Source organism: Ursus maritimus, unplaced genomic scaffold, assembly GCF_017311325.1.
Source record: "Ursus maritimus isolate PB19 unplaced genomic scaffold, ASM1731132v1 scaffold_25, whole genome shotgun sequence".
Classification (NCBI taxonomy): domain Eukaryota; kingdom Metazoa; phylum Chordata; class Mammalia; order Carnivora; family Ursidae; genus Ursus; species Ursus maritimus.
The window spans coordinates 44,698,764-44,714,009 of record NW_024425008.1 but is presented as its reverse complement, the minus strand read 5'-3'; the positions used below and the strand labels follow the sequence as shown (position 1 = coordinate 44,714,009).

General features: G+C 42.3%; 1 protein-coding gene across 1 annotated transcript in view; it reads left to right on the top strand.

Annotated features, from left to right (window-relative positions):
- Positions 1 to 15,246, top strand: part of ARMH4 (armadillo like helical domain containing 4) — a 103,833-nt gene that overhangs the window by 27,596 nt on the left and 60,991 nt on the right. The window contains exon 4 of the mRNA XM_008702112.2: positions 932 to 1,189. Coding sequence (XP_008700334.1) covers positions 932 to 1,189 — 258 coding nt within the window. The remainder of the gene's footprint in view (positions 1 to 931; positions 1,190 to 15,246) is intronic.

Below are 15,246 nucleotides of genomic sequence, written 5' to 3'. Positions count from 1 at the left end.
TGTGGGATTTCTATTTAATTTTTTGAGGAATCTCCATACTGTCTTAAATAGTAGCTGTACCATTTTGCATTCCCACCAACAGTGCACGAGGGTTCCTTTTTCTCCACATTTTCATTCACCAATGCTTGTTTTTCTTGTCTTTTTGTTTCTAGCTATCCTGACAGGTGTAAGGAGCTATCTCATTGTGGTTTTGATTTGTATTTCCTTGATGATTAGAGATGTTGAGCATCTTTTTATGTGTTTGTTGGCAATGTGTTTATCTTCTCTGGAAAACTGTCTATTCAGGTCTTCTGCCCATTTTTTTTAACAGGATTATTTGTTTTTCTGGTGTTGCATTGTATAAGTTCTTTATATATTTTGGATATTAACCTAGTGGGTCCATCTTTTTTTTTCTTTTTTTTTTTAAGATTTGATTTATTTATTTAACAGAGAGAGACAGCCAGTGAGAGAGGGAACACAAGCAGGGGGAGTGGGAGAGGAAGAAGCAGGCTCCTAGTGGAGGAGCCTGATGTGGGGCTTGGTCCCAGAACCCTGGGATCACGCTCTGAGCCCAAGGCAGACGCTTAACGACTGCGCCACCCAGGCGCCCCTAGTGGGTTCATCTTTAATGACCTTCAGAAAACAGGGAAGGGATGTTTTCTACCTTTGTCGATATAAATTTGACTAATAAAAATTTGTATTACCTGAGCTTTGACTCCAAATAATAAGCTGCGTACTAATAAGCTGAAATGACTGTGATCTTAAAGGTTTAAAACACAGATATATGGTGAGCACATAATCTTGCAAGGCCCACATCACCCAACTTTGGCTATAAAATTTGTTTTCAGAGATCAAGCACAATTGTTTTGTAGTGTTTGGGTCATTTCAAAAGATTCATCGGTAGGCACTTACCGTATTCCTTTGTGTTTCTTGTTGATTTCTTTTTTCCTAGAGGGAGAAGAAGACGAAGATGAAGAGGATGAAGAGGAGGAAGATGAAGAAGAGGAAGCTGAGGAGGAAGATGAAGAAGATCACGATGCAGAGTCCCTGGATGAGAGCTTGGACGGTGACGCTGAGCTGCCCGGGTTTACTCTCCCTGGCATCACGTCTCAAGAACCTGGCTCCGAGCAGGGAAACCTGGGCCCTTTGGATGGAGCCACGTACCAGGTGCCAGACGCCATCGAGTGGGAACAGCAGAATCAGGGCCTGGGTAAGAGTCATGTGTGTTTCTTTCTTCCTCCTCCCTCTCCTCCTCTTCTTTTTCTGAGGTGACAGCTTTCTTTCTTGGCATTGATTATGGAGCAAAGTGGGTTTTCTGGTTGTGTTTATGGAGGGTTCATTTCAGAAAAAGTTATCCGTTTTTTCTTATATGTTTATATTTAGTGCTCTTAAATAGCCAGGCTCCCAACAGTCTCCAGCTGCCCACCAAGAGCACAGTTACCTAGTTTTTGGAAGGAATTCCATCTTTCCTTACCAGCTGGAAGACAAGTCGAGGTTTTGGGAGGACTTCCAAATGGGGAGAAGCCATGAGTAACCAGTGTGCTGAACACACCGCGTGCGTGGTCTGAAGTCAGAAAACAAATACATGTGTTACCTTCTGTCCCTGTGAAATGTGCTCCCTGGGAGGAATTCTTCCCCCACTCCTGAGCGAACGCTTGGCAGACTTGTCACTTTTCCGTTTCTTCTTAATGCTACATTTGGTCGTCAGATACCATCTCAGTTTGGCAGTCCGTGTCCAGACACCCACGTACTTGCTCTCTTGGGCATGGCCTGAATTAAATGATCTGGGAGAGGCTCTGTGGATGCAGGCTGACCTCACCTCAGACACTCTCTCCCCGGTCAGCAGGGAAGCTCCCCTGTCTGTCTCTGCTTGGCTTTTTCTGGAGAGGTACTATAAGCTCTGGGTGATTCTTTGAGGCCTTACTCTTCTCCAGAGAAATCCCCTCTCTGAAAGTCCCTTAGTCTGTGACAGCTAGCCACATTTCTAACCTTCAGTGCAACAGAGGTTATGTTTACAAGTCATAGAACCAGTGTTTGGCGATTTCATTGAAAATTTGGATCTAGGTCTGGAACTTGGCTCTGGAATATCATACTCATGTATCGTGGTGCTTCGGTTGAAATGTCCAATTTTGAATCCCATTGCATATGATTTCTTAAAGATCATTCTTCTCTCTGATGAAAACTCTCTTTTAGATCTGTGGTGAGAAAGCGTGAGTGCGTTAATACGAGTGCAGAGCTGGAAAATTGCTGTGTCAGGTTATTGCATGATTGTGTAATTTAAAATAAGCTCTTAAAAAAAAGATTTTATCTATCATTCCATCTGTCTATCTATCTGAGAGAGAGAGAGAGAAAACACGTGAGTGCATATGAGTGATGCGGGCAGAGAGGGGCAGAGGGAGAGGGAGAAGCAGGCTCCCCGCTGCAGAGGGAGCCCCACAGGGCTCGATCCTAGGACCCCAAAATCATGACCTGAGCTGAAGGCAGACACTTAACCAACTGAGCCACCCAGAAACTTCAGCTCTTTTTTTTTTTTGAAGGTGAAATTGGACTTCGCAAAACTTTTAAAGGTTTATGATCTAAGGAGGAATGCTTTTCTTTGATGAACTGTCGTTTTTATTTGGTTAATTAATTCGTCCAACAGACCTAACTGAGCACTTACACTGTTCCTGGCACTTTGCATGGTCTTGGGGACAGAGAGAAAAGTAAGAGTGGCACCTTTCTTTGATGAGAGCAGAACCCACTTCATAAAGGTTTGTGAGGAGGATGAGTTGTATAATAAGTGTAGGTTATAAGAGGGCAAAGCAGAAATGTGGAAGCCAGCCCTGTTGTCCTCTGTGTTGCCTCCTGGTTCCAGCTCCCATGCACAGCTAAGTATCCTTAAGTTACAGATACCAATTTAGTGATTTGTGATGCTTTTAAAAGTGATTCCCACAAGTCCTGAGGTTTTTTTTTTAATAATGAGAGTTTCTGTTATTATAATAATTTACCATTTCCCCAGATGTCCCTTACCTTTTACTGTCACTTCCTTTCCTGATAAATTCATTTTATCAACATGTTTTTAGCACGAGTTTCCTGGGAACCAAAACAAGGAACAAATCTTCCAAGCTGGATTTTTTTTTTCCTTCCCACTGTGGGAAGACTGTGTTTGAAAAGTAGTGTCTGGGATTAGAATTTTATTTGTTCATCAGCATTTTCTTGGAGTGACAGGAGTATCTCCTACTCACTCACAACCAGTGATAACTTCTGGATCAACAGTAATTGATACAGTTTTCTAAATATTCTCAGGTCAGATGAGACAGAGGAAAACCGCTCCTATTTGTGATGGATTTTGTGGTAGGTAGAATACTGGCTCCCCAAAAATGTCTACGTCCTAATCTCTGGAGCTTGTGGATGTGTTACCTTACCTGGCAGAAAGACTTTAGCGACGTGGTTAAGTTAAGGGTCTTGAGATGGGGAGGCTATTCTGGGCCATCTGGGGCGGCCCAATAGAGTCAGTCACAAGTGTCCTCATAAGGGCGAGTCATGTGGGAGAGTCAGAGTCAGAGAAAGAGATGTGATGAGAGAGGCAGAGGTCACAGTGATGTGGCCACAAGCCATGGAATGGGAGCAGCTTCCAGAAGCTGAAAAAGGCAAGGAAATAGATTTCCCCCTCGAATCTTGAACCTCTTGAACGCAACCTGCTGACACCTTGATTTTGGCCTCTCAAGACCCATTTCAGACTTTTGACCTGCAGAACTGTAAGGTGATAAATCTGTGTTGTTTTGAGCCGCTAGGTTTGTGGTAATCTGTTACAGCGGAAATAGGAAACCAATACAGATTTCAGTAAGTATTTCCTGGGAAGCATCATTTTAGGAAGTAGAGCTGCATGGCAGCTGTAGTCAGAGTGTGAACATTGTAAAGTTAAGTGTAGTTTTTTTCTTTTTCAAAGATTTATGTATTCATTTTAGAGAGAGAGAGTGAGAGAGAGAATGAGTGTGAGAATGGGCGGAGGGGCAGAGAGAGAGGGAGAGAGAATGCTGGAGCAGGCTCCCTGCTGAGTGCAGAGCCCAAGGCGGGGCTCAATCCCAGGACCCTGAGATCACGACCTAAGCCAAAATCAAGAGCCAGACACCCAACCTACTGAGCCCCCCGGGTGCCCTAAGTGTAGTTCTTCATGAATCATTAAAAGTGCAAAAATTAAGACCTTTTAAAAAGTAATTCTGTTTCATATAATACCACTCTAATTGACCTTCATTCTTGTTTTCAGTTGAGTAATTTATAGGTTATCACGTCCTGTTTTATAATATGAATGATATTCCAAAGCAAATGTTAAAACCCATATAAACCCTTAAAAATGAACAGATTGAAGTGGGTAGCTGGGATTGGCTAAAAATAACACAGACTCTTGGGGCGCCTGGGTGGCACAGCAGTTAAGCGTCTGCCTTCGGCTCAGGGCGTGATCCCGGCGTTATGGGATCGAGCCCCACATCAGGCTCCTCCACTATGAGCCTGCTTCTTCCTCTCCCACTCCCCCTGCTTGTGTTCCCTCTCTCGCTGGCTGTCTCTATCTCTGTCGAATAAATAAATAAAATCTTAAAAAATAACACCGACTCTTTGAACAGATTATAGTTTCATTTCCTGTGAAGTAACATGAGCAGACAACTTAGACGACTTTCTAAGCAAAGCAGTAGATTCAGGGCCTCACATTCTCTGAACTTCTCTTTTCTGCTTGTCACATACACGTCGCCTCTGAAGCTTTGGAGGGAAAGCTCTCAGCTGCTTGATCTCCCTGTTGAGAGGTGTGAATGGCATGAACCGTATGTCATCGGGACAGAGAGAATTAGCCGCGAAGTCCCGTTATGGCCGAGGTGGATCAATCGATTGGTAAAATGCTAATAGCATACAGGAAGTTTTTTCTCCAAATGCGCGGAATCAATTTCTTCTCTTATCTAACAAGTTCATTTTCAAATATATTGGCAAATTTCATGTTCAAATACAAATATATTGTACAGAGAGCAGACGTGGCGACTCACCCCACACAACTATGCTTTTTAATGTATAAAGTCAATATGACCAAAGTTACGTCAACATATCCATTTTAATGCCAGAGCATTCCAACATAATTAATACCTGGGGATTTTTTCCGTTTTGTATTCTATCTCTTTCAGGATGTCTCTAGCTATATAGGTAGCAGGAACCTTATCTTAAATTGGTTTAAAGAGTAAAAAGATCTATGTCCTTTGAGAACAAGAAGTCCAGAGACAGAGCTCTTGGGTCGATTGACTCAGTAGCTCCACAGTCATCAGTGACCCGAGTTTTCCCATCTTGCTGCACTGTCCCCCTTGGTGTGTGACTTTGCCTCTGGACTGGCCTCCTTATGGTTTCAATGGCTGCAGCCGCTTCAGGTGTCCCACCCAGAGAAGACATTGCCCAGAGAAAGGAGGCTGTCTTTTCACTGTGTTTCTTTCTAGAGAGAGAGCCTTTCCTAGAATCCCCCAGTAGAATTCTTCCTGCCTCTAATCAGCTGGGATTAGGCCACATGCCCATTTCTAAACAGTCATTGGAAGGGGACTGTGGTCACGTGGCTGGTGGGATGGGTGGGGGTGGGTGCCGATCACCAGGCGGTCACTCGTGATTCCTGTGTGTTTCTGCTCTCTTCCTTGTAGCTGATACTGTCCATGTCTCTTCTGTCCTCTAAGAATCCTATGGTCAATCCTATTAAATTAGTAACCTTATTTTCAACCTGTTTTGAGTTCATAAGTTCTGGATGAGAGTCAAAGGGTGGCATTGTTCCATTTTCTTCCTCAGGAGACCATTTTGACCACTTTTCCATTTGGTTGATGTTCTGGGTGGACAAGTCCCTCAGCCAAAACTCCAAAAGCCATCAAGTCGTTGAATGCAGAATTATGACAGCTGTCTTCACTTTTTTTCAAAGCCTACATCTAACATTAGAATGGGCTTTTGATTTAGGAAGAGACTATTTTTCTCTGGAGGTCTTTGAAACACATGATAAGTATTCAGTTAACAGACTAGGGATGTTTGTGGAAAGCAGAAGAATGAAGAGCTCTATGTATCTATCTTTCCATCAGATGTTCAGGGAGCACCTACTATGTGTGTGCTGTATGCTGTGCAAATGTTGACGGGCTAACACATGAGGAGACAAATTACCACGGGGCGGAGCGTGGTCCCAGAGATGTGAGGTCAGGGCTGAGCAATTCCACAGTGAGGAACTGAATCATCACTTACAACCAGAGGTTGATTCGAGTGGCAGCAATCTGCAAGGTGTGACTTCACTGGTCTCCTAATTTATATCACCCTTTCTGCCTTAACATGGTGCCTGCTTTTCAATATTAGAGCCTTCCTTTGGATTGAGATGGAAGGCCTTGAGAAGGCCTTCAAAAAATGCAAATCTGCTATCTGGACAGGATAACTCATTAAGATATTATCCTGTATTTATTGTTATTAACTTATCAGGCTCATTAGCTCATGATTTAGGATGATTTTAAGGTAAAAGGGAGAGGAACACAAGACAAATGCGTTTTGAATTGGCAGGAAGGTAGAGTGAACTGTAGGCGAAGGGCGTGGGGGTTGTACCCTATAGAAATTGGCCCTCAACTGTGGGAAAGTCAGGCTTTTAGCCCTAAAACATGTCAGCTCTGCTCCTTCGGCCCCTTGTGCTCCTTCTTCTTATTCTTTTAAAACACTTAACATGTAGCTGAGACTGAACACTTAAATATAGTCCAAATTGGGCTGCGGCTGCAAGGAGAAGATGCTCCGTGACATTTCAAACAACTCTCCACTGCAAGAGATGGCAGTGTATTTTGATGTATAACATGTGAAGCTATGGATTAAGAGGTTACTCAGGAGGCTTCCGGGGCTACCATAAGTAAATGTGTGTATGAAAGAAGAGGCAGGAGTGGAGCCTTAATCCAACATAACCAGCCCTAAGTGAGTGGCAGATTGGCTAAAGCCTCCAGACCAGTGGTTCTCAATTTTGGCTGCCCTTTGGCATCACCTAGAGAGCGACACAATATACGGAGCCTGGCTCTTACCCCAGAGGACAGCCGTCCTAGATCGATCCACTGTTGTCCCCTTGGGGTAAGGCAGCTTCTGTTTATGCAGAGGGATGGAGAAAGAGGATTTTAAGAAGGGTTTGTATATTCTGTGAATGGATTCCCACTAGTAGAGATTTACATGGCTTTTAGGGATTTTTTGTATATTGTATTAGTGTGTCTTAAGGACCCCCCCCCCCCAAGCTTTATACAGTTACATGGAGATCAAACTTAAAGTCAGTTCTGTGTGTTAGTTTCCCCAGAAAGCCAATGGTCACATTACGGACTCCTAAATCTGGACCAGGGAGGTTTGTCCCCAGACTCCTGCATCTGGGACGACTGAGCAGCTTTTGGTGTGAGTGTCCTCGGTGGGCATCTGCCAGTTGCCTGGGGTTTCTTCCTGTCCCAAGTTGGTACCCAGGATTTCTGGGTTTGAGGGTAATGCCATTCACCCTTCCTTTGGAAGGGACTGAATTATTTTTCCTAGTCAGAAGGAGCAGGCAATGTAGGGGCAGACCTCCTTTTTCACGTAGGCAAGGCACCCTGATGCCAGAGCTTAAAATAGAGGTTGTGATCCCTCCCTCTCTGCCTCACGAGGATGAGCCCGTACGAGAAATGAGGTCTGCAGGGGAGGACACGTTCCAAGGCCAAGATATTATTTCTTCATAGAGCTTTCCATTTGAGCTGTTGATTACTTGCAGGTTAGTCCTAGTTGGAGATTCCAGGGGAGAAAAATCTGTCCATATGCCTGTGGTGAAAGATTCAACGAGCTCAGGATTTCCGTAGGTTTTAAAAGCACTTATTTCCTGAATTTTCCATTTACTTATTTTTATCCTGTCGTATTGTAGGTATTTTTGTCAGAAGCCTTAAATCCTCTTTTTAGCACGAGGTAGGTTATAAATAGGTTAAATTCTTAAAAACGAATAGACTTCCTTCCCGCTGACCGTTTCCAACTGTGGTCACAAGTGTCTACCGAGGACCACGAAACAGAAATTCATATGAACCAAAAGTCAAAAGGGGAGCTGGCCAAGCCTACAGAAAACCAGGTGCTGGCCTAAAAACAATTTAACGTACTCTTGTTCCTTCCTTTCATTTTGATGTTCATGACACTTCTGATGAGCTGTTATGTATATTGGCTACAGTGAAACTTTTGTGTTCCTTTAACATAGGAGACGTTAAGCTGTTTGGAAAGAGGAAAAGATTGATGGTGTGGCAAATTTTGTGGATTGTGCTTAATTTTTTTTAAGACTGACACCTAATGACTTTTCAGAGCTGTTTTATAAGACTTTTACACCAACGATCTCAGGCTGCACTGAGGCTTCAGGAATTCATTAATTCCAAGAGTCACAGGCAGAACTCAGATCATTAACACATACACACACACACACACTTACCGTTCTCTTTGCCCAAGTTAGCTGTGGGACCCTGCAAGTTCCCTTCTCCTCCCAAATTTTCTTTTGAGAAAACGAGTGAGGGAAACCCACAAAACAGAGTTAGTAGAGAGTGTCTCTACAGCACAGTGGCAGCCACAACTATGCATGTGTGCGATTTTGTGTGTTCAGAGCGGTTAGCTCCCTCAGACATAAAGCCTCTCTGGGGATAGTCCTGTGTTGAGGAAGGGAAATCAGCACTGGTTGTTAAAATAAAAATGTTTGCACCAGCTGGGTCTCTCCAGTCCTGTAGTAGTAGATTCTGCCTGATCTAAAAGAACTGCCAACCTCTCAAGCTGGCCTCAGGAAGCCAAAGCTATTTTCGAAATTCAAGGGATTAGTGGTGCGAAGCAAAAATACAACACAGCAAAAGGGAAGGAGGGACCAACTGTTAAAACAAGGAATCAGACATTTAGATCAGGTCACTTGGAGATTCAACAGTTCATGGATAGGAAGCATTTCTTAAAATGTATGTCTCTTTTATATTATCACCGGTGTATTTCAGGACCTCCATGGTCCATCTGGGGTCTACTTTCCTACTTTACTTTTCCTGGCTTCTCTGGTCCAGACCTCTGCCTTCATCAGGCTGTCATCACTACCACCAGAGCATGCATTTCTGCAGACGTGCCTCCGTCCACGTGCAGCTCTTGCTGAAGCCTTTCCTGGAACCCCTGACTCACACTGAGCCCTCCTGTGTGAAACTTGCCCAGCAGTTGTTGTCAGGATCGCTCAATTTCCATTCATCACACTATCTCATTTTGCTTATTATTTTTTGGGAGCCTCACAACACGTAGCACTCAGCGTTGAGTACTGTGGATTGCTTAAAAGGGGGGTTCTCTTCCAGCTGGTAACCATTTTGGGCCTGAAACTTTCCATCACCATTGGGAGGAGGGATCGGTATGCTTTATGGCACTCTGCCAGTTAAACAGTAATCCCTTATATAACTAGCCTGAGTCGCAGTATGGGGCCAAGGTGAGGTGTTTAAATGCAATTCTGTTTGATTAACAGAAGGAGCATTAGCTTGATTCATGGATGAAATGTTAACTGATCAGCTACTGAAGGCTTTCCGTAATGTTTATAACTGACATTGAGCTTAAATATCAGGTGGCAGGTAGAACTTCATCTGATAATAACTTTCTCTGGTTCTCTCTACTTATCCCAAAGTAGTTTTTACATCTACAAAGCCTTTAGTAATGAACTAATTATAACATGCCTTTGGGTCGTAAACCATAGATAGCATGTTGAAGGCCAGGTTTTCTGGAACATAATCTAGCATTTTAGTTTATTTTTCCAGCTTTATTGAATGTCATTGACATATAACATTGTGTAAGTTTAAGGTGTACAGTGTGTTGATTTGATATACTTATATGTTGCAAAATGATTACCAGTGTAACGTTGGTTAACACCTCCATCCCATCACGTAACTACCATTTCTTTTTTTGGTGAGTAATCTAACATTTTAGAGTATTTTTTTTTCAGAATGACCTTTGAGTGATTCTGCACTGTAGAACTGATCAGACCTTGGAAATGTTGGGCCACTTACCTGCATTGTCTTAGCATCTGAATCACATAGAATCAGATGATTGCATTCCCATAGTGATCTATCATTTAAAAAATTTCCAAATAGTGAATTGGGTGGCATAATGGAGATAAGGCCTATATAGCTTCTACCAAAGAATATAAACAGCCATAGTATCAGCTAGGTGGAAGTGAGAAATTTATTGAACCTGATTGTCTTTGCTACTGGATCAGAGCTTCTCCAAGCCAGAGAATCCAGTTGTCTTTTTATATCTCACTTCTGGATGCAGGAGAACTGTAATTATAATAATAGTATTTTAAATACTTTAGGGTCCCACTTTGAAAAAAAATATCTCTTTTCATGTCTTTAATGACCTAGAGGAGGTCCTAGGTACTGGGTTCTTTTGTTGGAGATTCACTTAAAATAAATTTGGGCTGTTGATTATGGAGATCCTTCTGGAAACCTACACTCAAATATCCCAGCTCCAAATTACTTATCTTTATATATTCAATGATCTGTGTGAGATAATAGACTTAATGCTTTACAGAAGCTGAAGCCGTTATCTGTATTTTCATAATTAAATTTCATTGAATTAGGGAATTGGGGAAAAATCACATTTCTTTCATTAGGAATGGATTTCTTATATGAAAATTCAGCAGTCACTTTTCCTTTGGAGAGCTAGAGAAGGAGTCTTGGAAGTAAGCCAGAAAATAATCTCTTCATCAGCTACAGTTAATAAAAACATTAATAAGGCACATTACATCTGAGGAGAATGCTGTGAACGAATTCCTTCGTAATCAGAATGCACTTGTAGGGCTCAGTTGGAGAATTATTGTGAAGTAATCTAGTAGGCTCTCCTGAGAATTAAACAAGAAGAAATACTGAGAGAACTGGGAAAATTTTCAGAAAGGAAGAAATTAAGTGTAAATCGCCCTCTTTGAAAAATACAGAAGGAGGGGCGCCTGGGTGGCACAGCGGTTGAGCGTCTGCCTTCGGCTCAGGGCGTGATCCCAGCGTTCTGGGATCGAGCCCCACATCAGGCTCCTCTGCTGTGAGCCTGCTTCTTCCTCTCCCACTCCCCCTGCTTGTGTTCCCTCTCTCGCTGGCTGCCTCTATCTCTATTGAATAAATAAATAAAATCTTAAAAAAAAAAAAGAAAAATACAGAAGGAAGTAAACAAAGGTGATGTTAAAAAGCTTCCCATTGTGTTAAAACAAAATTGAGAAAATAGTGGAAACAGTGTCCTTATCTCTTGACTTGAAGTTAGATGCTGCTAAATTAAGGTGAATTACTTAATCAAATGTTATTAGTGTGCCGTACTAAGAATCCAGATATTTGGAGTCTCTCACACATTATTTGATCACCAAAGAATGCACTTGACTTTTGCATTTCAGAAAATAGAGCAATTCAGTAGTTATTCCCTGTCTCCAACTGAGACCATAAAAGAAGGGTGCTAAAGCCTCAAAGCCAAGCTTAGTGATCAGGGGTGGTTGAAGTCAGCCCGTGAACTTGTTCATTTCATTTCAGCACTTGAGAATTAATAACCACAGGATTTTGCTTTTCCAACTCAGAACTGTTCTGCTTTTTTGTTGGACAAAAAGATTCTTTCAGAGAACCTGGCACAAAATACAGATATATGGTCAACAAGGGGTCCCAGTTTCAATTCATGTGGAGCGTCTTTAAAATAAACTTCACAAACATACAGATTATCGAGATCCAGGGAAGGAATTTCAAGTGGAGGAGTGCTCACAGCTGAGGGAATTTTGATTTACATCTTCCATCTCTAAGTTTTCCTGCAGGGCTGAACTATTTCTGAAGTAATGGGATTTGATTTTTAAGCTGCTCCCTTTGAAAGAGGACAGCAACTGTTTGGAACAGGATGGATTTGATGAATCCTTGGGGATAAATACCGGAAGTAGTGTTGGCGACTTCCAACTGCATAAGGTCTTTTATGAAATCAGCCATAGTCAGCAGGTGAATGACTACCTGGGTTTGTTTATCACAAGCCTGATAAAGTGTTGCACATCCCGCAGGGCCAAGACCTTGGGCTTCCAAGCCCTGCCATGCGGGAAGCAGATGGCTCAGGAAGGCCATGCACAGAGAGGTAAGGTGAAGAGTTGTTGCCAGATAGCCCTTACTATTCAGGGCTGAGCCACTGAAACCATAGAGACAACTCATTGACTTAACCCACTAATAAAAATGGGGTGGGGGTAAACCATGGGAAAAGTACGATGCCGGGAAATTTGTTTTCAGGGGAATCTTGCAGCCTTTTCTTCCTCCCTCTCCCTGGTCACCATCCTCCTCATCCTCACTTTGCCCTCTTCCTTTGAGCTCGGGTGGCACCCCTGCAGGACCTCCCTGGCATCCAGAGGGGCCTCGGTCTTCTCTTAACTCCTTTTTCTATATTGAAAGAGTCTTTCTCAAAAAACCTTGGTTTGGGGACTTTTTTGAGGGTTCATCAATAATTCATAGTTATTAAAAGATACATTTTAAAATTAGAATTAATCATGATTCTCATTCAACTATAAAATGAAAATGTGTCAGAGATTTTGAAAAACTCATTAATTAATAAAGGAACCAGGCAGATGCTACAACCAGTTCAAAGCAGAGATCAAAGTATCATCAATTTATATGGACTCAAGGACTGTTAAAATGAATTTAGAAATGGACGCAGGGTGACTTTTTCCAATTCTTTTGTCTAGAGAAGAATTATTTGTATTGCTATAAGTTATCTACAATTTAAAAAGTTGTGAAATAGTCCATAGGCAGTGCAGAGCCCTAATGGAATCATGTGATTTTCAGAGGCTTCAGCACGCCAATACAAGGATAGTCAGTAGTTTCTCCCTTCGTCTAAAGTTTACATTTTTTTCTAACATCCTAAAGGAAGAATATCTTGTATATAACCCTAATTTGTTTGGAAACGCTTCTATCATGAAAGAATCCTTGTTCGCTCAGAGAACTCAATGGTGGACATTGGAGAAGTGGGAATGTATCTGCTAGGGAAGACCAGCTGCTGTAACAAACAGCTCCCAGCTCAGTGGCTAAACACAATGGATTTCTTACTTGCCCTTTCAGTTCCCACTCACTCAGTTATACTGCCATCAGGTGTCTCCACATCTTTTCGGGCCTAGGCAGCCTGCCTGGATTCGCTGCATCCAGCCAGAAGGCAGGAAAGAGAGAGAACTTAGGAAAGCCTGCTGGGAACTCTTCAGCTGGGAATAGACCTATTTTGCTTCCACTCGGATTCTGTTGGTGAGAACTAGTCACGTGCCCCCACGGGCCAGGTGGTCACGGTGGTAGTAAATGAGCCGTAGTGGAAGCAAAAGCAGCTCGGCGAACACTTTGCATTTTCAGGAGTCTGCCTCGAGGGGCAAGGCCCTTAAAAGGAAAACCCCAGAAAACTGATTGCTGTTTATAAATTATTGCTCGGTCATTAGTGATGAGTGTCTGCACAGGGAAGAAAAATCTGTATTGTGAGGCAGGATAGGACATATGCTGTGCACCAAAAAAAAAAAAAAAAAAGCTCTGAAGGTACCAAAGTCAGGAAGAGTAATTTCAACCAGGAGAAACCGTGGGAAGCATTAGAACAACATACAGGTTGGCAGCTGAGAGCCTAGAATTGGGACTCAGGAAATCCTGAATTCAAGCCTTTGCCTTACCACCATTGACCCTGGACGAATTTTTAACTTTTCTGAGCCTGGTTTTCCTAAGTCTAAAAAGGGCATAATGACTCTTAGTGCGTAGGATTTTTGTAACATTACATGAAGAAATATACATGTACAAAATGAAGCAAAAGTGCATTTATATGAACCCTTAGAGGTTAGGTTGTTTTCAACAGGCAGCGAAGGGCAAGGGGTCTGCTAAAAAAAGGCCCTTGAGTCCCATTCCTTCCCTGCCTCCCTCCTCAGGAGCTTTTATATATTGGGAGTTCCTAATCAGACTGTATTTGAGAAAAGGGAGTCCACTACCAACCATGCATTTGAAAACCTAGATATTTCTGAGAGCATAATAGTCGAACTGTTTAAAAACCCGACAAAGATTTCTAGCAGCCTTTGCTGACTTATTCTTGCCTTTCCAACGGTGGTTGTCTGCACAACGCTCAATTAACTGTTTAGTTTAAGCACCGTAGTGCGAAGTGATTGCCTGCCTTAGAGACAACATAAACGATTAGTTTTTCACTTTTCAGGTATTATTTCTTCAAGCTATAGGTATCTGTTTCTTATTCTACATTTTTGCCTGTAAAGTTTTTTTTTTTTCCAGGTTCATTATATATTTTAGTTTTGGGAGCATGTAGCATAATTACAGAATGCTGTTAGGAAAGAAAAAAAATCACAACATGACTGCCTTCAGAACATTTAGCATAAAGGCAGTAGCATTAAGATATGAACTTGAAAATTGAGAATGTTCTATACTACTTAGTTTCCTTATATAAGTTCATAGTCTAACTTCTCTGCGTGAATGTGTTAATATTTTTATATAGCTGAGCATAATCCTTAGGAAAAAGCAAGTGCAGCGAACATTAATAGGCATACAGATTACCTGGGGATCCTGATAAAATGCAGGGTCTGATTCAGTTAGTTCTGGGGTGGGACTCAAGATGCTGCATTTGTATGAAGCTCCCAGGAGAGGTCAATGCTGCTGGTCTGTTGACCACACGGCGAGAGCGGCAAGGGCCAGTGGACATAACTTTTTATCTGGGAAGTTGAGGACGCCTCACTCGGGAGATTAAGGGGTCCAGAAGTTCTTTTTATTTTTTATTTTTAAATTTTTATTATTTATTTATTTTTTTAAAGATTTTATTTATTTATTTATTTGACAGAGAGAGAGAGACAGCCAGCGAGAGAGGGAACACAAGCAGGGGGAGTGGGAGAGGAAGAAGCAGGCTCGTAGCGGAGGAGCCCGATGTGGGGCTTGATCCCAGGACCCCGGGATCACGCCCTGAGCTGAAGGCAGACACTTAATGACTGAGCCACCCAGGCGCCCCCCAGAAGTTATTTTTAAAAAGGAGTTAGACTTTCATGGTATCTGCTTTTATTAAAGCTGCAGTTGGTTGGTCTTCCCATCTGTTCAAGACAGAATTCATTAGATCCTTAGACTAGCTCGTTTTGGCCCTCTTGTAAATTTTAATACAATTTCATGTAATTGTGTTGTTTTGTTTACTCTTAACAATAGTGACAAGGGCATTTCTTGACTAGCATGTCTAATCTTAGTGACCACGAACCCAGCTACTCAGATCATTTCCATGGTTCTTATTTTTGCTTATCAGGACTTCCCTGTGGCTGGTTAG